General features: G+C 44.0%; 1 protein-coding gene across 1 annotated transcript; it reads left to right on the forward strand.

Annotated features, from left to right (window-relative positions):
• Positions 1 to 6,978: 6,978 nt before the first annotated feature.
• Positions 6,979 to 24,406, forward strand: LOC104631037 (guanylate cyclase soluble subunit beta-2; the record flags this gene model as incomplete). The annotated part of the gene is made up of 16 exons (XM_075761825.1): positions 6,979 to 7,062; positions 7,882 to 7,955; positions 8,793 to 8,887; positions 9,082 to 9,242; positions 9,613 to 9,712; positions 10,861 to 11,075; positions 11,163 to 11,268; positions 12,947 to 13,050; positions 14,578 to 14,794; positions 16,492 to 16,812; positions 17,574 to 17,722; positions 19,730 to 19,876; positions 20,165 to 20,319; positions 21,851 to 22,065; positions 22,154 to 22,276; positions 23,042 to 24,406. Coding segments are annotated over 16 exons (2,418 nt in total), but the record flags the coding sequence as incomplete, so codon positions are not given.
• Between the last annotated feature and the right edge of the window lie 454 nt (positions 24,407 to 24,860).

Raw genomic sequence — 24,860 nt, forward strand, 5'->3', positions numbered from 1 at the left:
AAAATAAAGCTATTGCTAGTTTACAGAAAGGTACTTTCTGTTCCTGAGGATTAGTGTAATCAGCCACAGCAGAAGCCAGACCAACAATTTAAACTTTGGGGTGAATCTTTTTAAACATCTAATGCTAGCTGGTTTGGCTGTATTGTTCCGATTTGTGGGGGAAGGACCTTCCTGCATTACAATATAAATTCAATGTATAGAGGCACACAGGGAAGACAGAATACACAATAAACATCAGAAAGTGCATCAGAGGAATCCTTGGGTTTTCTTGGCAATGTAGAGCTTAGCTCTTCTCCGCTCTGCACATCATCTCAACAGACTGTGCCTTTCAAGTTTGTTCATCATTGTTTGGATGGAGGGGGTGGTTTAAGGCTGAAAGGGAAATTATGGAGATTTTGGGGTAATCCTCCAAAGGGATTCGCCAGGGTGACAGCCACTCCCCCATCACACGATGCGGCTGCCCTCATCCCTACCCAGCCCTCCAAGGACAAATGGCTGGCGCGTCAGGTGCTGGTTAGATCATCACCAACACCTACAGTTTCGAAAGGAGAGATCAAAAAGGAGATTACAGTTGTAGGTGGAGACGCGGAAAACACAAGGCTACCTTCAACTACCTCTTACTACTTGCTATCAGCTAGTCTGTGTCTGAGTTTCTCATCCCACCAACTCACTCTACCACAGAGAGGCGGGTCACTTCAGTTCTCCAGTTAAGCCCTTGTAGAGCCCATTACAAAAAATAAAGCTGCTCTAACAACCAGCCAGCACCTATCACCTTCCTCGCTCCCGATCATGGCATTTCTCCCTGTGCAGAAGGAACAGGAGCCTTCATCCCACCGTGCCGTTAAAGACCCACGGGCACACGCTGGGCACAGAGGCAAGCACTTCATTCTCTCAGTTTTCCTTTTCCTCCCACTTCACTAGAATCTAAATTTCCTCCTTAGAACTTAGATTCTTTTAACTTGTTAGCCATCCTTGCTTGGACATTTACAAACTCCTGGTTAATAGCCCTTCTACTTGACAAATCTACAGTTTCCTCAGAGCTCCTTAGCCGCCTCTCTCAGCCCTTTGGACCTCTCGTATTACCATCACAGATTTCCACCTGGATTTTCCAGGAGAGTTTACTACTCTCTATTTAGCACTCCCTAATTACTTACAAACTTTACTTCTCTTGCTTAAGCAGGGGAATTTTTTTGTATACCTCTTCCTTTTCCCAAAGCGTGTCGCTGTCCAAGCTGAGGTCCAATTCTTCTTGGGGATCGTGGGAGCTGTAGTCCTCTGAAAACTGAGACCGTGCTGGGCTCGTGCCCCTCCTAAAGCTGTAGAACGGATTGTCCCTAATGACAAAAACTTCACCTTTGCACAGAATGGATCCACGTATTTTTCAGTCAAAGATGCCGCACGGGATATAGCTCACAGATTCAGTTGAAACGAGGAAAGCTAGAGTAAACATGTATTTGTTAATAATGGTATGAGAAATCTAAGCACACTGCATAGTCAATACTATTGCAAAATATTACTCGGAGGAGTAAAAGCAGCAAGGAAGCTGAATGTTACATCTAAAGCACCAAGACGGCATCTGTGGTAGGTGGTTTGGTCGGAGAGGGTGGCCAAGGAGAAGGCTCACTAGAAGAATGAGCTGTTTGATCTGAACAAGGCTGGATGCGAGGGAGGCTGGGGCAGAACTCAGACAAGAGGAAAGTAAGACCATCAGCATATTCAGTAAGGTTTGCAGTTTAACAGTTAAGGGTCTAATTAAGCCCCGCAGCCACAGGAAACCTGAGTCCACCTCTTAAGAACAAAACCCCAGATATTTAATATGTCTCAATGGAGGACAGCTAGATTATCATTTCCAAAATTAAAGTGGCAATTTCTCACAATACAAAAGCCAAATAAATCTAGTACCAGCATTCACCAGTTACTCGTTTGACATTATTGGGAATGTGCTGCAAAGTCGCTTTGGGTTCTTGAGCTGGGCCCTGCGAGTTTTTTGCGTTACGTAGCAGATGACGGGTGACGTGAGCAGTGCCTGCAAGGCCCCTTTTCAAAGCACAGGGAAGCGACACTGGTGGGATGGAAGAGAAATACGCCACAGACCCCTCAGATATAACCTTGTGTAACAGCACAGCCTGCACAGGCTGGTATTACGCTATTTCTTCGTTGGACACAAGCACCTTACGGTTTGTAGTTACTTTTCCAAAGGAGCGAGACGCCAGAAAGCGACCGAACAGCTCCATATGCTAATATGTTCGAGCTACGTGGCTCAGAGTACAATGCAGATGTAATAGCACAGCACCAAAGATTGATGAGCCTTGGCTTTTACCCATTTTTGCATTATTCTTGACTGCATTCTTCCAGTCTCCTGGATAACTGTGCCGTCTGTGAGCTGCAGCAGAAGCGAGCCTGGCCCAGGCAGTCGAGACAAATGATTCTTTGTAGCTTGTTGCAGTGATGTTAAAACTGGAACAAATTTCATTAACTAGCAATCAGAGGCAAAAATACAAGTAATGAGCTATTTTATAGAAAACAAAGATATTGGATGCTAGCTCTTGAATGTAAGCAGCGATACAAGAGGCAAGCTAAAGAAAGTACCCAGAGGAACATGCACAAAGACTTTAACCAGAAAGTTTCACGCAGCAAATGCACCCACAGGACCTGTTTCTCCTTTGCACGACGCATATTTTCACAGACACAGCCCTGACTTCCCCAGCTCAGCGAAGATGCGTGCCTGGGGAGGGAAGTGCCGGGGCAGGTCACCCACAGCGGGAGAGGAACTCCACGGCAGCACACGTGGAAAGCCGGGGGAGAGGGAACGATGCCAAAGGCCATCCAGCTCTCGGAGCAAATAATGCATTTTTTCAGTTCCCTCTCTGTCAGTGTGGTAAAGGACACTAGTTAATAGGTTTTGGACCCGAGCCGGTAACTTTTCCTGAGAGTTTTGCAAAGCTGATTTAAATACTGTTGACCCAGCCTCCCATCTCCAGCTCAGCTTGACAGATAACCAGAGGAGCTGGGGTTTTGAAAGCTGCCTTGAGGGTAAAGCCTGCGCTAGTACAGGTTCACTGCTGGTGAGTTAGTCTACATTAACAACATCTAAATTTCGCCCAGGGTCTTTAATAAGAATTCAAATATAACTGTTGGTGTTTTTAAATATATATTTCAAAAATTGGAGCCATCCAAACTATGCAGGGCAGCACATCTTCTGTGTTTATTTTTATTCCTAACCTAGACTCTACATCAGCTGTCCTCATGGTTTGGTAGTGTGAAGTACTGGAAGCCTACCAATACATACATCTAAAAGTTCGGTTTTGGTTCCCATTGGTGGAAGGACAGGTTCTTTTTCTCTTCGAGTCACTAAAAAGTCACTGTGCAGGCTAATTCAAGACAAATGCGAACACATGATAGCTGAACAACGGATGCGAGGCTGCGTTTGAAGGAAGCGTGCTAAAAAGGACTGTGTCCTAGGTCTTCAGTGGGAGAGAGTGCTGGCAACCACTTGGAGAAAGGATTCTGTTACTGCTGTGGTATTTTGGGCTCCAGACTGCAATGTTTAGAATGTGCTCCGCTCAGACGCTTATGGTAGCAGCCCCTCCACCATGGCAACTAACATATGGCTTTGTACTGTTGCTAATAATCACACAACAGAAAGAAAAAGAAGTAAAAAGGAGAATGTCCTTGCATACACGGACTATGAAAGTCTATGACTGCATTCTCCAAGGCTGTAACTAGAAGTTATAAATTGCTATGTTGCAAATTTTCACTTCTCATCTAACTGAAAAAACCCCAGCATATGAAGGTTTTGCAGATAGCCCATTTATTTTGCTGAACTACCTAGAGCTCAAGGATGCTGTTTAGTCCTAGCTGGGTACAAGCACAACAAAAGGGCAGGGGAAATTGGCTCTTGACATAATTATTTTTGTCAGGTATGGATGAGTATCTTTTTTTGCAAGGCCACAGGATCCCCTTTCTGAATTAATGGAACTTTTGCCACAAAGGCAGAAGAAATACAAGACACACCTGCTCAGAAAGTGCCGGGGCGGTTGCAGAACTTGACGGGGTTAGCAGCACAGCCCTTGGGCTGCTGTTTGCCTTCCAGACACATCACTTTTAGCCGTTTATAAGGGACTAATGTCAATGCCAGCCCACTGCAGCGGGGTCCAGTACAGACTGAGAGACCTGAATACACTGCACCGAGAGACCATAATCACCCTCACGGGAGCACAGCAACAGACTGGGAAGGGGAGTATTGTTGTCTTCATTTTACACAGAGTGGGCTGAGATACGGAAACATGTAGGGTGTTCTGTCTTGATTAAAGACTGGTAATTATACACGGAAATAGCTGCTGATCTCAAAATTCTAGGAAGCACTGATTACATTGTGCCAAAGGAATAAAGCAATTTTAAAGAGAGTCACACCAGAAGCGTATCATAATTTTTTTTTCTCTTTTGCTTTCTATTCTCTTACTTGGAAGGCTTCTGTTATTCAGCTAGAGATGACAGAGGTGGCCGAGGGCACACCGTGGGCCATGGACTGCAAAGAGCGAGCAGCCCAACGACCTGCACACAAACAATCCTGACTTGAAGATTCTTTATTCAATTTTCTTTCATAACTACAAACAGACCTGAAAAAAAAATAGTGGGATCGCTTCACTAATCAAAGAAGAGCTACAGCAATAACGATAAATTCAATTCCAGTATGAATTACCTTGTGCAATATAGCTTTAGCATACAGGTGTTACTTTGAATTTTGGATAGCTTATCTGAATTGCATCTCCAAACCTTTTTGATAGTCGCTAATATTTGTTACTAAAAATCATTGGATTGCTTATTTAGATGTTAAGCATACAATAAGAAAAAGATACTACAGTACTGGAAGAAAAGAGACCAAAGTTCTTATTTACAAAACCCTCCAGTGATTCAGGTTTTATAAACCTGAAAATTAATTTATGTATAACAGCAAGTAATTTATAAATTGAAGGCAATAAGCAAACCCATACAATTTTTAGATGATGTGGTGTTTATTGCTCTTCCATTTCCTTTAGCTTTATCTTCCTGATTTGTCATTTCTAGTGTCAAACTATTTGCATTCATATCAACAGCGGATTTATGTGGGTAAAAAAAAATCAGTCACCTCTCAGTGAGTTACATTTGTATTGACGGCACCGGCAGGCATGAAGTCCTAATCCGATTATTTTTAGTTACTTCGCAGGCTGCGATAAAGCAGCGAGCCCGGCTGTGCGATTGACACGCTGTTTTTAAGGTAAGCAAAATAAGGGTGTCTTCACCCGTTCGGGTGATGTGCGGCTCGTACATCCGCAACCGAAAGCAGCTCCGCCGCCAACGGCGGGCCGAGAGCGGGGCCCCGGCTCCGGCGGGGAGAGGCCCCCCCCTAGGGGCCGCCGGGCGGGCTGCAGGCTGCGGGGGGCTGCGGGGGGCGGCGGGGGGCGGCGGGGCGGGGGGCTGCGGGGGGGCTGCCACCACCTCTTGCTCGGCAGCGGGCACGGGTGCTCCTTACAACCGCACCACGAACAGCAAACCAAGAGATGGGTCATCTGCTGCGCTGGCTAATGCTAGCTCTGTCAGCTGTAGGCTTGAATAAATATTTGGTATTGTCCAGGAAATATAGAAGGGTTTGCGTATAGGCTTCTGCGCTAAGGTAGTCCTCTACATGCAGCTGTGGGAATATGGCGAGCGTACAGGCTTCTGTTAGTCCTCTTCTCCTGCGCCTGGCTCCCACCAGCATTTGGCTAAGATAGCTTTTGACAAAAAAATACGGTTTCATGATGTTGTGAGAGTCACTGGCGTCTGCAGGGTGGAAAGGGTGAGGGGAGTACAGGGCCATGATGGGGCTGGTGGGAGGGTTGTGATGGTTAAAAAAGCAGCGCCCATGCCCCGTGTAGGGCTGCCCCCCAGGTTTTGATGGGCCTGCTGAACACGTACAGCACCTGTGAAGCAGACTGAGTGATCGGAGACAGAGCAACGAGCACACAATCTCGGAATCGCCACAGCACGAGCAAAACCCTCCCTGCCAGACGGGCACAGAGCGCTGGCTCAGCGCGTGGGCCCCTGCAGCGTCCCACAACCCCTGCACCAAACAGCAGCAACGAGGTGGCTGAAACGGGGCTTTCACCACCCACAGCGCTGCCTGTGCGCGTCTGACTGACAGAGGACAGAAAGTGATCTTTGTCAGGGGAGAGCGTTTGTCCCCAAACAGTTTTCCATTGTGTCCTCTCAGGATTCACTCTTGAAAGTGACCTACAAATAATTCTTCCAAAAACAAACTTAGGAAATGAGATAACTCTGCCAGGCACTAAACCCCATGAATTCATTGCATCTAACACGGATCGCTGTCTTCCTGCCAACATCCCTACTGCTGCCCTTTCCTCTCGGACGGGCTGGGTGACGGTAGACGCAGCCTGGACCACGGGCAATTGCGTGGAAGCGGCTTCATGTCCTGGTGCCTACAGCAGCAACGCACGGCTCAGCGACATCCACCAGCCGAACGAAAGATGCTGCTTCTCTCTACAAACCTCCTATCCTCGGGCAAGCACGGTTACTGACTCCACCGTTACTGTCACTGCTCTGATAGGAGCAGTTTTAAGAAAACCCCGGCAAGACACACTCTCCTGTCACCCTCCCAGCTGTTCACCCCAGCGGGGCCTCGGGAGGTCAGGACCCGGTGAGCCAGCCCGCACCCCTTGGTGTCCCACCGGATCTGACCGCACCACGTCCCATGTGGCCGTGCCGTGGGCTCCAGCAGCAGGGAACTGGGATTGGGAAACTGCCGTGACCCGCAAGCGTGGCAGCGATGCCATTTCACCGAGATGCTCTTCGGCATCACCCCGAATTCCTGCGGCACAGGCAACTCCAGAAAACGCGCGTCTTCTACCGAGGACCAGCCAGGCCAGGCAGGCGAAGCAGGCCCGGCACCGCGCCGTCCTGGGCAGCTCCCTGCGCTCCTCCGGCGCGCCTCTGCCTGCGGGCCAGAGCGGCGGGGCCGGGCCTGGCCGTGCCGCCGCCCCCCGGGCAGGCAGCGGGGCGGGCGCGGCGGGAGCCGGCGGCGGCGCTGGGGGCGGCTGCCGGAGCCCGCGGCCGGCGGCGGAGGGGCGGCAGGATGGTGAGCGGCCGGCGGGCGGGCAGGGCGCGGGACCGGGGCGGGGGGGGGGGGGGGGGGGGGGGGGGGCTCCCCGGGGACCCGCAGGGTCGGGCAGGGGCTCCGGACGCTCCTCCAGCCCCGGGTGGTGCCAGGCTGCCTCCGGGAAGGGCGGGGCGGGCGAGTCGGGACGGGCAGCTCCGGCCGGGGACAGCCAGGCAGCTCCTGGCCCGAGAGAGCCGCCGGCCGGCCCCGAGCCTCCTGCCCGGCCCCGAGCCTCCTGCCCGGCCCCCGGCCCGCGTTGCTTTGGGGGATTGGGACCGCGCCGTCCGTAGGCAGCTGCTGCCGCGCCGGCGCTGCTTGTGGCCGTTATCCTTTTAGCGGGCTTCCCCCCGTCTCCGGTGTACGGTCTGCCAGCACTAAGCCCGTAAGGGTCACGGCAAAGCCGAACTTACCGCCTGTGCTGCAGCCGTGCGTGGCTGCTGTTCCAGCCGCCGCAGGGGCCGTGCTCTGGGCGGCGTGCATGGCACAGCAGATCCCGGACCTGGCGGCTCTGGGTCCTTATCTGCAAAACAGGATTGAATGTGTTTGCTCTGTTTCGCCGTACGCTTGTGAAATGCTGAGATAAAGGCCGTGCTGTTTGCCGAAAGACGTAATGGCTGTCACGCATTATTGCTTTCTCTTTCACGATATAAAATTAGCAGTGGAATCTTAAATACAAAAAAGCGGGATTTGGGGCGCATTTCGAAAATCAGTATGTCTTTTCCATGTTCATATATTTGCTTTTGCAGTATGGATTTATAAATACATGCCTGAAGTCATTGGTGGTTGAAAAGTATGGTGAAGAAACATGGGAAAAATTAAGGTAACATGTTCCCAGTAAATGTAGTGTATTGAAAGAAAATGCTCAGGAATTTAGTAGCATTCACTGGTCAATGGCAGCTGACGTCTATCTCAGGTAATTATTAGAAGTAACTAGCAGGGCAAAAGCAAGAGTTTCTTACCTTGTAACACTTCGTACTCTGATACTGATTTATCCCAATTAATTTTTTGTATCGGATAATTAAGGATGACATTTAGTCTTAGAGACAACTGTGCAATAGACTCACTGGCTCACTGTGACAATACTGAAAAGTAATTACCCTGAAAAGATGTCTTCCTTGGTATGAAGTCAGTTTAATTCCAGTACCTTCAGAAAAGCAGCTAAATACATAATGTCTGTTTTTTTCATTACTTTATGAGCTTTGTGGCATTTTCCAAGAGATAAAGATAAAATGGTACTTACATACATACATACAGTAGCCATTGAAGCCAGTATAAAAATTCAACAAGTTTTCAGTCAAGGCTGTGGAGACCCAAGAACCTGATATTGTGGCCACATTGAACAACAAGCCAGTAGACCAGAAGACAAACTAAGACTCCATTTGCTCTACCATCCCCCAGTATCACCCCGTAATCCTTGAAAGGGTTTACCATAATACCAGACGCTGGAACAGCAGAAACAGAGAGGTGGACACCACTATTCAACCACGTTAAAACAACGCTCTTAAAGCATTAGGGGAAGTAGTGTGTTCCAATGTAACACCTGAAGGAGGTTAAGGACGTTAACAGCAAACAGTGCTTAATGATTGCCAGTTGGGTCACCCAAGCATGTTATATTTACCACACTGCTGTGGCTAGAATATTGTCTTCTCTATTGCAGACTGCAGGCCGGAGTCCAGGATTCCTTCTTGACTTTTGAGGTTTACAAAGATGAGATCACAATGCAGCTTGTCGACAAAGCCTGCAAAATATTAGGTGTGTGTCACCGTGCCTCAAAAATGAGCCATCCTGGGTCAAGCCTGCGGCTGCAGCCCAGGTTTTACTCTCCTGTGCTGTTTGGAATGTCCTCCCTATGTTGCAAATGTTCTGCATTCACTCTAAATCCTCCTGAGAGCATTTCAAGAACTTCCAAGCCTTTCTTACTCATTAAGGTATCTTGATTTTGCTAGGTGTTCCTGCTGACATGGTTCTGAGAGAGTTTGGAGAGTACTTCTTTGAATTCTGTAAACGCTCAGGCTATGACCACATGCTGAGGACACTGGGTGGAAATCTGTATGAGTTCATAGAGAACCTGGATGCGTTGCACAGCTACCTGTCGCTTTCTTACCAGGCAAGTTCGAGTAGTAATTACTGAGCAGGTATGGGTGGACTCTGCCAGAGTTTACAACAGAAGGAACATCATCTCACAGATGTGAACGAATAATGGAAAAAGATGCTATAACAGGCTCTCCTGTGTTCTGAAACGGATTACTCCAAAATGTTAGGACATTTTTTTATATTTTTTTTTTTCTGAGTATTCCTCAACATGACGTATTATTTAATACTTTGGCTCTAACGTGTAGTAGATTTTCCTTCACAAATGAGCATATTTCAGCTTATTCAGATTACTGCCTATTTTATCAAGACATAGGATGCTTTTGTACAAGTGGAATTCACCAGCAAAAGACACTGAAGTTTTGTTTGTGTTTGTTTTTCCTCAGGAGATGAATGCCCCATCTTTTAGAGTAGAAAAGAATGAAGACGGGTCAATGCATTTACATTACTATTCAGATAGAAGAGGTCTGTGCCATATTGTGCCAGGTAACCAGATAGAATACAGAGTACAGATCAGCTGGTAATGCAATATATACAGGGTAATCATACATTTGCAGACATCCTTTGCTCTGGTTTCAGAATCTTTTTTCAGATAAGGACTGGCCATGGAATTGAAGCCCGGTAGAGTTTAGTCACCAGACATCTGACCTTGGTATTTCCCTGACTGCCTGATCACTCCTAACTCCCGGTGGCTTCAGAAACATTTACAATATGACAACCCAGGCCATAAGTGTTGGTTCCTCCTATAGAATTCCTTTCCTGGAAGGAAAAATTGAAGTTCATGGTGTATATTGTATCTACCTGTTGATTAGTTCTCAGTAACTCATACTCCTTAAATTACGGTGAAGTACAAATTGTAGTTGATTTGAAGACATCCATCCATCCTGTAATAAGTACTCCTGCAGTACATGCAATCTGTAAAACTGCTATTGAAGCCTGCTCAAAACTGAATCTTTTTCTGGCATTTACAGGAAATCTCCACAGTTGTACTTGTGCAAGGGTTAAGCAGCTGTAAGTCTGTAAGAGGTGATCCTTTCTTTCATAGATGCTGCTGAATTTAGAATTTTATCAAAACTTCCCCCTTTGTCAAAACTCATTTCACATTCCTATTGAAACACAGAACTATCTGGAATTTCAGACAGAGCTTTTTATGTCATTGTCCAGTATGTCGCCTCATAGCTAAGCAGAAATGAGAAGACTGATTGTGCGTCTTCCTAAAAGAGATTTCCTTCCTCTCAAAAGAAAATATTCTGCAAAGACTGAAACAGATTGTTGTAGCAGAATCTCCTGAGACCCCGTGCATTTTTTGGGTTAATGGGAATTCATATTATTGCTATGTATGACTATTTGGACACATTCTTCTGATATCCTGCTGAGCTTATTCTAGTGAAAATAAGCATTTGTCATCAGACAAGACAAAAGAAACAGTAACTTTAAAGCTTATCTCCTATGCACATATTCTTATCATGGCAACGGTAGTAGGAACGACATAGGAAATAGCAGGTTGATTTCCTCTTCCAGAGTCCTTCGGAAAAGTGCTTTCTGAAACAGTGAAATTCCACTGTGGGCTCTCTAAAAGGGAAAAGGGAAAGGGTTTGTTCTTGGCGTTACTTTGTCTTTTGTTTCCCCTTCAGGAATCATTGGTGCAGCAGCTCTGGATTTTTTTAACATTGAGATTTCAATGGAAATAGTCAATCAAACAGAGGAAGAAGAAAGAACTGGTAAAAAAGAACATATTGTTTTTCTTGTCACTCAGAACCCTGTATTTTCATACAAGGAAAGAAATAAATTTTCTTCCTCGCCTCAATATCTTGCTGGCTCTGAAATTGAGAACCAACTGAAGGAAGAGGTATTTTAATATTCATTATCACTATACTATTAACAGATGATTAAAATAAAACCACCCTTGAATTTCCCTTTGGATTTATTTCAACAGGACCTCGAAAAAGCCAAGAATACAATAAGAGACAGCGGAAACTCTGTTTGTCCTGTCAAGAAAAGTCACTGGAAAACACTAAGAGGAATAATCACGTTAGGAAAAGGTGAGAAATCGTTCAGAGGGAGCTTGTCATCATTGCTGAGTCTCTTCAGTAAGAAAGTCAGTAAGCCTCCCTATCTCCACCCACCCATCCATTTTGAAGTTACCATTCATATTTCCTCTGTGTCTTTTCAAAATGTTTCTGGTTAAGTTTCTTTTGTTTAGACATTGGTAATCAAAGAAAAATTGCAGATAATAAGCATGCTTAGTAATGACTGCTACTTAAATGGAACATGACCTGTCACTTACGTCTCTTAAACAGGTTTTTTTTCTGTAAAGTGTTCTTCTATAAAATGTCATTGTGTGGTACATTTGATATTTCCTACTCATGTCACTTGGTCTAAGATGATGAATTTAAAAGAGTGGTTTTTAACTTGGTAGCTGCTACTCCTTTCCAAGGTTATCAACTGTGATGAATTCTGAAAGCCCCAGAATTCAGCCTCCACTACACCCTCCACTACCAAAAATCTGCTAATCTAGCAATCTCTGTTTATATGTTTATATATTGTATATTTATAATCTCTGTTTATATATGTTTGTAAAACGGAAGGATTTTTGCCGTTAGGATCTTTTAATTCCTCAAGAGGAATAAGAATCCAGCTCAGTATCACCAAGCTGTCTGGATTCTGGGAGGAGTAAAAAATGGACCCTGATATCATCTGGTGCAATGCCACATGCATTACAAGAGCAGATATATTAGTAAGAAATTAATATATATTAAAAATAAAATTTTAGAGTAGCATTATTACTTAAAAAAATAAGATCCTTTAATAATAAATGCAAGAGTTATCAAGAGCCAGACTTTGAAAGATGAAAAACTCACATTGACTTCCCCTGAAACAGTAAGAGGTCTAAAAGTTGCGTCCCAAATTTGTAATCTTGTTCACTGGTCTCCTAAAGTGACTTGAGCATTTGTTATCAAGCAGAAGTTACTAGAGCAACTGTCATAGCCACCTTCCAGGGCAAAGAGATCACTTGAAATAATTATCCTTTTGATTATTGTGGGTTACTGGAGAATCCAAGTTTATACTGTGATCAAAGGCTTTGGGTGCTTCAGTCAGACGAGCGCTTTTGTCTATTTTACCCATTTTATTCATTTTACAAAAATATCTGTTGGCTAGCAAGCACAACCTGCTCTGGAGATTTGTGACCATTATGAAAAAAACTCAGGATAAGTAAAATAGAAACCAAACAGTAATTTGGTGTCTGTGCTACAGACTAGAGTTCTTTGTATAGGAGATTGAAACCCAGATCATGTTGGGTTTTTCTCCATAAGTGTTCCTTAGTACTGGCAAAGTATATTAAATCCGCTCCTGTGTACATTTTTGTGGGATACAGCTGTGCTATATTGTTATGACATCTGCACATTCATAGAGGAGAAACATCTACAGTTGTTCATCTATTGTTACTGTTTCCGCATAGTTTCACGCATCTAATGCTGCGTGCGTTTTGCGTGGTTAAGTTTTAAACTCTCAGCCAACCCGGGTTTGTTGCTAACCGGCTGTGTATGAAACCGTGGAGCATTTAGCACAGACGTATGCACATTTCTGGACCCACACGCTGTTTACTTTGTCTTCACTCATTATAGTACAGGGTCCTGTCTCACTGAGTGCTAAAAAGTAATGCTGCCTGCTTTTATGAGGTGCGACCCGATTAAAAACTACACATTTACCTTACCACAGGTAAGCTCCTGAGAGGATTTGATCCTGTTTATCCCAAGAGCCTCTGGATTGACACAAAAACATTTTGCAATGGACTTCCTTTTCATATGGTTTTTGACAAAGAGGTGAGACAAGCATGTGGTAAGGGCATTTGGTTTGCATGAACCATATAGGAATTTTCTTCTGCTTTGACTGTCCCACACTTCACTGCTGCGTGTGCTGTGTGTAGAGGGCACGCTCTTTTGTAACATTTACAGAAGTGCTCCGTACAGGGACATGCAATAAAAGTCACTCATAACAGCTGGATCTGGATCAGTTCAGATAGGAATCTCCTTTGAATTTATTGAGATTATCATGTCTGAAACAGCTGCAGATGTGCCAACAAGGTTTGTTGCAGCAGTCTATCCGTTACCAAACACAGAACTGAATTTTTCTGAGGTTTCTGGCCACCTTCCTGTCCTTGGATGTGCCAGGGACACAATCCATCCTTTAAACTGGCTTTGTACCGATAGCTACTCACCCTCTCCTCCCAGTTACCAGCCTAGCCAAAGGCTTTTGTAAGGCTCTGCTGGCAGCTGATGCTCTGCATGCTTCCTGAGTCTACTCCCACACGCTTCTGCTGGGAAAACCCAGCTACCTACTAAATCGGGCAGCATGCAACCCCATCTAGTAGGAACTGGGCCCCAAAATCTCTTTATCTCTCAGGAGAGGATTGAGTCTCCTCTCCTGTGCACACATACTCTGGAATTGCCTTTCCCTTCACAGGGACTGCTCTGTGGCTGGTTTCCAACTAGCCGGGTTCCCACCAAGCTACAGTTCCTCTTGCTCCCAATTCCGTGCAGAGAATATTAGCTTAGGACAGGAGCAAAGAAAGGAGAAGCTCAGAATGAGACAGCAGAAGAAAGCTGAACACAGCCACTCAGGGAACGTCTTTTGGCATCACACTGATAGAGATTCCAGAGCACAGAGTCTGCTTCGTGCCACTGTCCACATTAGCCAAAGTTCAGAGTTTTAAAACCTTTCAAGACATCCAGTCAGCATAATTTGATAAAATTACTAGTGTGGAAAAAGGGCAAGTCCTGCACCCATTATTGGTAGCTAGGTCAGAGCTTCAATAACTCTGATGACAAGCAGCGAAGGCACGGTGGACATTTCTGCAGGAGTTAAGAGTTCATGTATGGTCATTAGGCTAAAGAGAATAACTAAACCTTTACATAGCAATGGTTAAAAGAAGGGAACCCATGGCATCCGTTAGAACATTAATATTTGCCAAGACATTTTATGCCATAGTTACTTTCTTTTTGGAATGCAGGACATGCTCTGGTACCTAATTCTCTCTTGCAGCTACCTGTAAAGCTATTTGTTAGGTCTACACAAATGCAAGCAAGGACAATAGCAGATAGTTTTGTTTTGTTTTTAACAATCGATAGGGAAGAGCATTTGGATAACAACATCCCTTTCCAGGGGGTTGTCTTGCTATGAAGGACACTCATTCAGAGCTTTGCGGTAATACGCAAACTTTGCTCAGCAATAAGCCACATAGTATAGCAAGGCTAAGCGTGTGCACATGTATAAACAGTGATCAGTTATAGCTTGGCGTGAACTCAAACAGGATATGAATTACAACGCATTGTCCATATTTTCTTTTTAAGCTCAGAGTGAAGCAAGCTGGGGTGAGCATTCAAAAGATTGTACCAGGCCTTCAGACCACGGGCATCTGCTTGGATCACTATTTCAGTATCGTTCACCCAGAAGTACCCTTCACCATCTCTAGCATTCAGAAATTCATCAACAGCCAATTTGTTTTCCAGACTAGAAGAGAGATGATGCCAGAGTCATGGAAACAACGGCCAATGCTTGAGCTGAGAGGTACTTCACTGTTTTCAATAGCATAAGTGTTCATATTAAATCAGGAATTATGCTGGAGTTGAACTAAAGCCTTTCTGTGGACTTCTGGCTTCTTTGCACTGCTAAGAATTTTCTTTGCCAAAGAAATTACTACTTTGTACATGGAACAACATTTCAAACCCAGTCACCCAGCACAGGCAATGCCAGTTCACAGATGTCAGATGGCATCTTTGGCACGTGCAGACAGTAAGGGAACGCGGGGTGAGCGTTCCCGCAATCACACCCCGCAGCCATCGCTCCTGCCAGCGCCCTGTTCCCGGGCGAGAGGTGGGAAGGGGCAGGGGACAAGGGAAGTGCTTAGAGACAAAGTCCTGATAACATTGCTACAGCTGGAGGAAAGAAATGGCTTCCCCCGTGCCTCCGTGCATTTTGATTCCTAAAATGTGAATATATGATTCGTTCTTAATTTATGCCTTTGAGGGAAGTTACTTGCTACTGGCTGGGTTTCAAATGTGGATAAAAATAGATTACTTAGCTGTGCTTTTATTTTCTGTAGTTGCATTTTCAGGTTCTGATTTCTGTCTTCACCCCCCCAATGTTACATAAGAGTTTACCAGTTAAAATTATTTTAGCAAAAAAGATATTTTACTTGCTTTGTTTTTACTACGAAGAATGAATATAAAATGATTCTCTGCTTCGTGTAATTAACTGTAATGACATTTAGTTTAAGTGTTCTATGACCTCAATTTTGCTTCTCTGAACTACATAATATGACCTAATTTTCCCTTCTCTCCTTTCACCTTTACATAATGAATGTCAAATCTGGTATTCCTGAGATTCAGAAAAAATTAAGAGCTTAGGGAGACCTTGAAAAAGTGGTTACCAAAACAAGGAACTTTAACTAGTCACAAGTACAATTTTACTTCCTCTTATGCTGTCAGGGTTAATTCGCATGGTATCTCTGATGTCCCAATCCTGTTAGTTTTCAAGCTGTTTATCCAGTTGTCCTGGGGATGGGGTGAGAGAGAAAGAAAGAAATAGGACTACCAAGATTGCTGTTTAGAAACCAAGGATACTTATGAAGCAAATACAGAATACTAATAATAAAAACCAGAAAAAACCCAAACCCATAACCAAATCTCTCAAAGAAAACAAAAACTCAACCCCCCCACCAAAAATCCCTTCTACTTTTCAGGCATTTTTGTATCTGTTTATTTAGACGATCGTAGTGACTGAAAGCGCCAGCTTCCAGGAAGGAAGGCTCCCTTCACTTTACTGGGGCCACCTACTACCCACTATGAAATTAAACTGTAAATGTTTCTGTTAATCTTTGTGAGCCTCAGTTCCCCTGTGCATGATGCTGACCGACTGGCTTCAGGAACAGCTCAAGAACTAGCAGCAGAGGAGAGGAGAGGCGTTGTGAGCATTGGGGTTCCTCGAGAAGAGGAGGGACGTAGAGCACGGTTGGGCTCTGCCTAGCAGTTGCAATGAGTGACTGACTGCTTTCTGGGTCCTGAATTTTTTTTATTTGCCTAGTGTACCTCCTGCAAACAGGTCCACCTCTAATTCCAGGAAACAGAGTAATTCCTGTGATGACCCAGACCCTACAAAAAGCCACTGTCTTTAGAGCTCATCCCCTAAAATTAACACCGGTGATACTGAGCATCATGTCAAAGTCCAAGCTGCTGAAAGCTCTTACCGACACTTGTTTCAAACAGGCCAGATGATCTGGATGGAGTCCCTGCAGTGCATGCTCTATCTCTGCTCACCTTTGCTTCGCACTTTGCATGAACTGGAGGAGCGACAGATGCATATTGCGGACATTGCACCTCACGACGTGACCAGGGATTTGATTCTTCTCAATCAGCAGCGACTGGCAGAGATGGAGCTCTCTAACCAGCTGGAGAGGAAGAAGGAAGAACTGCGGATACTGTCGAAGCACCTGGAGGAGGAGAAGAAAAAGACTGAAGCTCTGCTCTACGCCATGCTTCCTCAGCACGTGGCCAACCAGCTGAAAGAGGGGAAGCGAGTTGAGGCAGGTGAATGACCAGGATGTATTTGTGATGCATTATTTGTGCACCAAGTGATGGTGATAGAGAGACGGGGGTGCCGGCACAGCCCCATTGCCGCTATCGTGGAGTGCATTCTCTACTTGGTGACGTTCATGGGTGGGAGGAGGACCACAGACCCTTAATCTCACTGATAATAAAGATTAGACTATTCTTTCAAACAAAGCTTTGGAAGTTATTTGCCAAAATTGTTCCTTACAAGGTGAAAGATTGTAGCAGCTGCCCATTCAGGGAACAAAATTCAGTGTTTCAACAGTAAACTGAGACTTTGTTTTTAACGTGGTTATACAGGGAAATAAAGGCTCAAAAACGAAAGGAATAAAGCAATTGGTCTTTCCTAGAAAATTCTCTTAGTTCCTCTATGCTATCTATAAACCTAGAATCATCATGATTCCCATTGTTATTAAAGATAGCAAGTAAGAATATGCTTAAATTCTCTTTAGTAAGCACATATATGAAGTTAGGGGCAAAGGGCTAAGGATATCCTGAATAAGGGTGGACAAAGGGATGTATTCAGATGTCTGGATTGTTTGAGACGTGGGATGATTCTTGTATTTGGTATACTCTTATGTTGACATCTCTCATTTCAGCACCTGTGTATGAGTATTACAACTGATAGATCTTATATCCTAAAAGAATGACAAGAAAGTAATCTTTGCAACCAGGCCTCAAGCAGATGTCGTGATTGTCCAGCCATTACAAGTGCTTACTACTGGTCTTTCTGCTCACAGGAGAGTTCAAGGAGTGCACTATATTGTTCAGCGATGTTGTGACCTTTACCAACATTTGTGCCCAGTGTGAGCCTATTCAGATTGTTCTCATGTTAAATTCAATGTACCTGCGATTTGACAGACTGACCACGGTGCATGATGTGTACAAGGTACGTACTGATCGATAAAGGCTATAGAAATAGTCTGGAAAAAGATTGTGGTGTTTCGTTTTTTTTGGTTTTAAACACACTTAAATCCTCTTCCCCCCAGCATGATTTTTGATAAGTCATAACAAATTGCATATTTGTAGTGGCCACACAGAGAAACTAAAAACCAGGCAGAGGTGTGATTAAATACGTTTAAAATTTTCAGACAGGAATGTAATGCCTATCATGGGCTAGAGTCTCTTTCCACAACGCTAACACCAGAATGGCGGTTCTTTCACACATCTGTCTCTCAAATGCCCGCCCAACATGACAGGATATCCTGTTTATGGACCAATTTGAATAATTTTCCTAGTTCTTTTATTCTGACCTGTTGCAAATATGTCATTATGTCATTAAGCGTCTCCTTTGGTGACACGAAATAACATTATAAACAACACCCAGATAATACCTAGACTTTTGCTCCATGGAGATCTGAGGCAACGGTATAGATCTCCTGCTGACCCCAAAGAGCATTGATGAGATCTTGACTTGTCTCCAAACCGTGCCGGAAGGATCAGAGCCCTGGCTGACATATAATAATAGCATTACTAACATCTCCAGAGCTACCCAGATTTGATGAGCTGAAGAGCAAGTCCTAAGTTTCTGTCTGTCCCCAGCACATGAAATATTGAGGAAGGCAGAAATAATAAAGGGTGAAATCCAAGTCTCATTCGTTCCTTGCTCAGGCAAGGCGTGCAGTTCCTCCCACAGTAAATCGTACTGGGAAATCTGAAGCATTTCTGCCTTGGCAGGGGAACCATATTCAATAATTGAAGCATCCAGGATAAGGCCCACAGGTTTTAGGATAAATTAGCATCATATTCTATCTTAATCATCTATCATGAGTAAATTATCTGTCACAATAATAATTTTCTTTTTGTATATAACTCCTATTAATATTGAAGGAGGTTACTAGGGTACAGAGAGGGAGGATGAGATTACTATTTCAGGGAATTGAGAAGAAATGAAATATTGAAATTGATCAAAGAAACTTGGCTCAAGCTTATAACCATCTGAAGTTATGAATAAATCTTGTTAAATTAAATCTCCTACCACAGCCAAAAAATAATTAGGATATCTATTTGCATTAGCAGCTTTTTACAGTTGTTTTTAATTTGTTACAGAAAATTACTGGCATTACGATGGAGCTGGCTATCTGACAGAAGCATGTACAGGAACACATTTTTCGAGACTAATGTGCTGAACAGTTTTAAGTCATTGTGTTAATGAACAAACCCAAAGATGAAATTATGTTCCCACTCTCCTATTGGTGTTCATTTTTAAGAAATCAAATTAATCTAATTTAAACCGATCTCTTATTTACTGATGGTAAATGTAACAATGAAGTCTCACAAGAGCAGTTCAGAAAATTTCCTTACCGTGTAAGTCTTTTACAGCAGATTCTCTGTTTCAAACAGACCTCTTCTATTCCCAGTGAAACCTCTGGTACAGGGACAAACCCCAAAGTATTTCTCAGGTGCCTGATCAAGCAATTCAGGGAGACTGGGTGCCTGAAGGAGGACAAACCCTCCAGCATTTGTCTCACAGGCTGCAGCGTGTGGTGGGAAAACAGCTGGTCGTAAGGAAGGACGCTTCCGAACTGCTTAGTTCACACTTTGCATTCTCTGACATCCTGGCGATTGGAGGTTTCTTAATTTTGTGTGAATCTCTTAATAATAATCACCAGTGAATAGACACCTTTCCTTTATTGTGACTTAAAAAAAATAAATCTCTTTCAAAAGAAAGAAATAAGCTTTGAACACCAGTTGTGAATTAGAGCTAATTAATAGTGTTCAGCTATCGGCTACCCTCCTGGTTCAGGAGTCCGTGCCGGGGGACAGCGCTCTGCATACAGGTCTGCCCTGGCTAAGAGGAAGGCAAAAACGTCAGACACTTCCACAGCATCCCTTGCTCCTTAGGGTCTTTCACACTCATTTCTAAAATGTTTGTCCTTCTCCTTCTGAATTAAAGGTGGAGACAATTGGAGATGCCTATATGGTAGTAGGTGGGGTCCCAGTGCCTGTACCCACTCATGCTGAGCGAGTTGCTAACTTTGCCTTGGGGATGATAATAGCAGCCAAAGGAGTACAGAACCCGGTTTCTGGAAATCCTATCCAAGTAAGTTGTTAACGCAAAGATGCACGTGTGCCTGTCTGCTTCTTGGGTTGGGCTTCTGGTCAATGTGTTGCAGTAGGACATCAAAGAGATTCCTCTGACTCCTCTGTGACTTTGGGCAAGGCCCACATATTGGTACATTTTTCACAAAGAGCCTCTCCCTGTGGATATTTGATATTTTACTGGTGTCCAGTGTTGTGTTAGGATGAACTTTTAGGTGGCTGGTTAGCGCTAAGAAAGATGTTAAATAACAAGTGACGTTTTTGGGGGGTATTTTATGTCTTTGTAAAGATTAGAGTTGGGATCCATACAGGTCCTGTCTTGGCTGGAGTTGTTGGAGAAAAGATGCCTCGTTATTGCTTGTTTGGAGACACGGTGAATATAGCTTCCCGGATGGAGAGTCATGGTGTCCCGAGTAAAATTCATCTCAGCTCCAGTGCCTATCAGTGAGTAACTGTGATGGAAACTTTGCCTGTTAAAAGCTGTGCTAAAAAACACTGCCTTGACAGCTGCAGCTTTCAACATAGAAGATGCTGTCTTTAGTCACTGATTTATGCAGCTTACTTCTTAGAAAGAAAAAATCACTGCTTGCAAAGAGTTTTATTTGTTCTAATCATTTCAAATGCATTTGTATATGGAGACAGAGGTTTGAGAGTCTTGATCCTAAAGAGCGAAATATGGGCAAAAATAATTGTGATAGCTTATTTGGAAGTACCTGTAGAGTGATGGCGATGCTAGAAAAACGGTCAGAACATTTAATTTTACATCCTGCATAAGAAAAGCTTTAAAATCTCTCTGATTGCGCACAATAATTTGTGGTGAAACAGATTTTTTTGTGCATACTAAGGATTAACTGAATGAACTACTATCCTATTCATGCAGTAATTTACTTTCCTGAAACTCATGTCACTAAAAATTAAATACTATATTTTCAAGAATTTTATGAATGCATAAAATATGTATGCAAGAGGTGGAAGTGAACACAAGCTACAAAGGAGGAGTACAAAAGCATTGTCTGGGCACATAGGAGTGATATTAGGAAAGCAAGAGCTCAACTAGCGTTGAAATGGGCAAGGAAGGTTCAAAGGCAGCAAGAGGAGCTTCTGCTATGTCAGCAGAAAAATATAAATGGAAACGTGGACCTGCCGTGGCAGGTGATGTAGTGACTGTGCCCTGAATAAAGGCTGAGTTACTCAAGGCCACTCTTGCCTCAGTCCTCACTGACGAGGTCTTCAAGGTCCCTGCACCTAGAGTCACAGTTTAAGGAGTAGGTGAAGTACCAGTGTTGTAAGAGGATCAGATCAGGGGTCTTTTGAGAAATCTCAGTCTATAGACGTGTATGGGAGCAGACGGGATGCCTCCAAAAGTAGTGAGAGAGCTGGGTGATGGCATTATGGTGCTGCTGACTGTCATCTTTGGAAGGTAATGAAGATCAGCGCTGTAGCAACTGAAGAAAGCCAGATGTTACACTTATATTGAAAAATGGCAAGGAGGACAGGCTGGGGAACTATAGGCAGGTCCGCCTCATGTCAGTCCCAGTGAAAATCAAGTCTTCTTGGAAACCGTTTTTGGGCACATGAAGAAAGCAATTGGGAATAGTCCGTCTGGATTTACCAGGAGTAAACCATGCTTGACGAACCTGATTGCCTTCTCTGATTAAATGACTGGAGATCTGTCTGATATTGGCTGCTTCAGTTCTTAACTTCTATTTACTTTTCAATAAGAAGCCTCCACCATACTGAAGTATTTGACTATGTGATCCATTGATTTTTGATCAGGCTGTACGTGTAAAGCTATAAAAGCGCAGCAGGCTGGAATGAACAGTTGAAACAAACCCTCGGTTGTTCATGGATCAATACTGTTTTTCCCAGACTCTTGTGATTTGATTAGTTAGATTACAGTAGCTCTTCTAAAACATCAGTGTCAGTTTTGTTTATCCTGAATTTTCATGTGTCGTTTTGCTTCTGATATTTTTAGATGCCTGAAATACAAGAATTTTGAGATGAGTGAAAGAGGAGAAATAGAAGTAAAAGGCAAAGGGAAAATGCACACATATTTCCTCATTAGAAATAAAACTGCAACTGAGAATGAGATTATGGGAAGGCCAATGAAAGACTTAGGTTCTGGCCATGAATCTGTTCAGTCCTTTCAAGAAGGCAGGACTGAAACAACACGAAGTTGTCATCAGTCAGGTAGAGTCAACTCAACATATCTTTCCCTCCTTGAGCAAATGAATGTTAATACAACTCAATTAAATATCCTTTTCTGTTCTCCTTTCAGCTACTCAGACTCAGCCAGAGAAGGACCAGACCCCAGCCATTGCAATGAAGTATATTGATGGCCCCATGGATGCACAAAACAGCCTCAAGAGAAGAAATCAAGCGAAAATTGCAGATTTAACAGGTAGTTATTTAGTTACCATCTAGCAAAGACAACAGAATTAGGAATTAACTGAGGCTTAATCTTGCAGCTGCGTTATGTTCCTCTTCTGAATAACCATTGTTTTACTCAAGCCAGAAATCCATGCCAACATAACCATGTTGGTAAAACTAACCATTCTGCACACTGCTTAGGGTCAAACAGATTCACCTTCAGAGCAATCCCAGGCGTTAATTGTGCGCCAGGGAGAAAGAAGCTGACATAGCTGTCAAACCCCAGAGTCCTTCTGGCAGTGCAAGCAGAACGAATCGTTAGCTCGTCGCGTGGACGGACCCAATTGTTCACATACGCATCTTTTCCTAGAAAAGCTGCCATTACTTGTAGTTATGGGGAAGCCCTTATCAACTGAAGCCTGAGAGGGACCTCACTGTGTAGCCGTGCAGCCTGGCGGTCCTCGAGCCGGTCTCCTGCAGGAGTCAGGAGGATTTATTGCTATGCCCATGTTCTGCGACCAAAGTTCATTCTCCTTTGAAGTAGCTGATACCGAAAGAGAGATAACAGATTTGATGCCGTAACAGTCTAATCTAATGCAGCAAGTCTTGTAATTCTGTTTACATGTTTTGGGGATTTTATACAGACTCAATGTGTTGTCACTGATTACCAGACAATATTTAACTCCCTTCCCTCCCACCTGCTTAGACGTGGCAGTTAATCTAGTATATGGTGTGCTGACAAACAGAAATCTCTATGGTCATTAAAAACTCACACTGAAGGAGTGTTTCCTTTCAGGCAAAACTTACGATTCCAGAAGCGATGGGAGTCTCCATGGCAACCAGCATGCAGATGATGGTCCTTGTCCTCTAAACCAGGGAAGGGTCAAACCTGCTACTGAAGAGCCACAGATTAGAAATGTTCGCTCTAATTTCTGCACTTTACTCTGAGTTTCTTACTTTTTACATTAAGCAGCACTTTTGTTATGATTTAGTTCATTTTGCTGTTGTGGGACTGATTTTGTATATCAAATATCACATGATTTTGTAAAAAAAAAAAAAAAGAAGAAAAAAGACATTTCATCACAGTTTTCAGCAAAAATAGAACAATGGAGGATTTTATTTTTTTTTAAATCAATCTACATGTGCCATATAATATTCCCGCTGGAGAAGGAAACTACCGCGAGATGCTTTGAAGACATATTTTTCAGCCACTGCCATGTCTTTGGGTATCTCTATGTAAAAATCACTTTTTGGTATCTCATGCAGCAATAGAGAAAGAGGTGACTCATCCAGCTAGAAATATTCCTACTCAAACGAGCACTTGCCATAAAAGAGACGTTCCCTGAAGTGACCATCTGACTTGACTTCAGCACAGCCAACAACTTCCCCGTGTAGAGTTTGAGCTACTTTTGAACTGCAATGACAGTTTAATCTCTTAACAGGTCTTTTGTTGGGTAAAGGCATCATGCAGTAGAAGTGCAGAACAGATCTGATACAACCTGTATTTTTCCATCCTGAAGAGAAAATATTGTGTACTTTATAGCACCCCAAAGTCAAAAAACCCAAACATCTGCAACCTTTGAAGCAGCTGTCCATGCTGTGCTTCAATGATCATAGCGGGACATGCACGTAGTGGAGTTACGTAGCAGCGAATTCATCACAACACTGAAGGACCGTTCAAGGCCTATGAATTATTGGAGCCCTTCACACGAGTTGCAAGTTTATTTCTCATTTTCTTACCCCAGCTAAACAAAAATACAGTTTCAGGAGTACAGAGGGAGCCTGTCAGTGCTGGAATTAATGTTGTTCACGTCATTGAAAATAACAGCGTTAAAGATCAACATCACTTACGCGGTGTCAGAGGCTCCTCAGCTGAATTACTGCCATGCTGACATAGTCTTAGATTACGCCTGATCAGAAATGGCAGAGAAAAATTGAAGTTCAGCTGTCAGGGATTTACCACGTAGGAGCGACAATACAATGGATATAAAGGCTGCGGACAATTTGGCACGTCATGAATTGTGGTCTCTCTCCTATAAATGCAGCCTGGAGTAGGTGGAATGTGCTTGTACTGGGCGACTGTGTCGGGAGGTGCGCCCCGCACACCGGTTTATTGCCTTTGGGCATGGATTCGTTGCCTAAGGATGCAAGCATGAGACCCATTTGAACTCTGAGCAACAGCTCAAACTGGAGGAGACGGTAATGTTACTCCTCTGTTACAGTCTGGAGCATCACATTTCCACCTCTGTGGCAAGAGTCAGGCTCTTTAAACACCAGAGGGGTAAGACTGATGAAACACCCCCACCCCCCCTCTATAGTATGACAAGATGAAATTTCACCTGGTTAGGTTTCCTTTTTAAATCTCCGAGACAGCAGCTCCCTTGCCTGGGTGCTCTGCAGCTCTCTCTCCGTTAGGAAGTAGTGCAGATAGCAGAGGAGGACGCGTACAGGAAAACTGTCAGTGCCGTTGTGTTTCAGAGGGCTTGCTAGTGTGGTCCCACGCACCCAATACCTGTTACCTTTTGGAGCACCTATAAGCACATCCTCTGACTCGGGTCCTTCCAGAAGAGATCTGAGACCATGCTACAAAGTACTGTGAGGGGGTTTGAGCAGGC

Source organism: Balearica regulorum, chromosome 9 (assembly GCF_011004875.1).
Source record: "Balearica regulorum gibbericeps isolate bBalReg1 chromosome 9, bBalReg1.pri, whole genome shotgun sequence".
NCBI lineage: Eukaryota > Metazoa > Chordata > Aves > Gruiformes > Gruidae > Balearica > Balearica regulorum.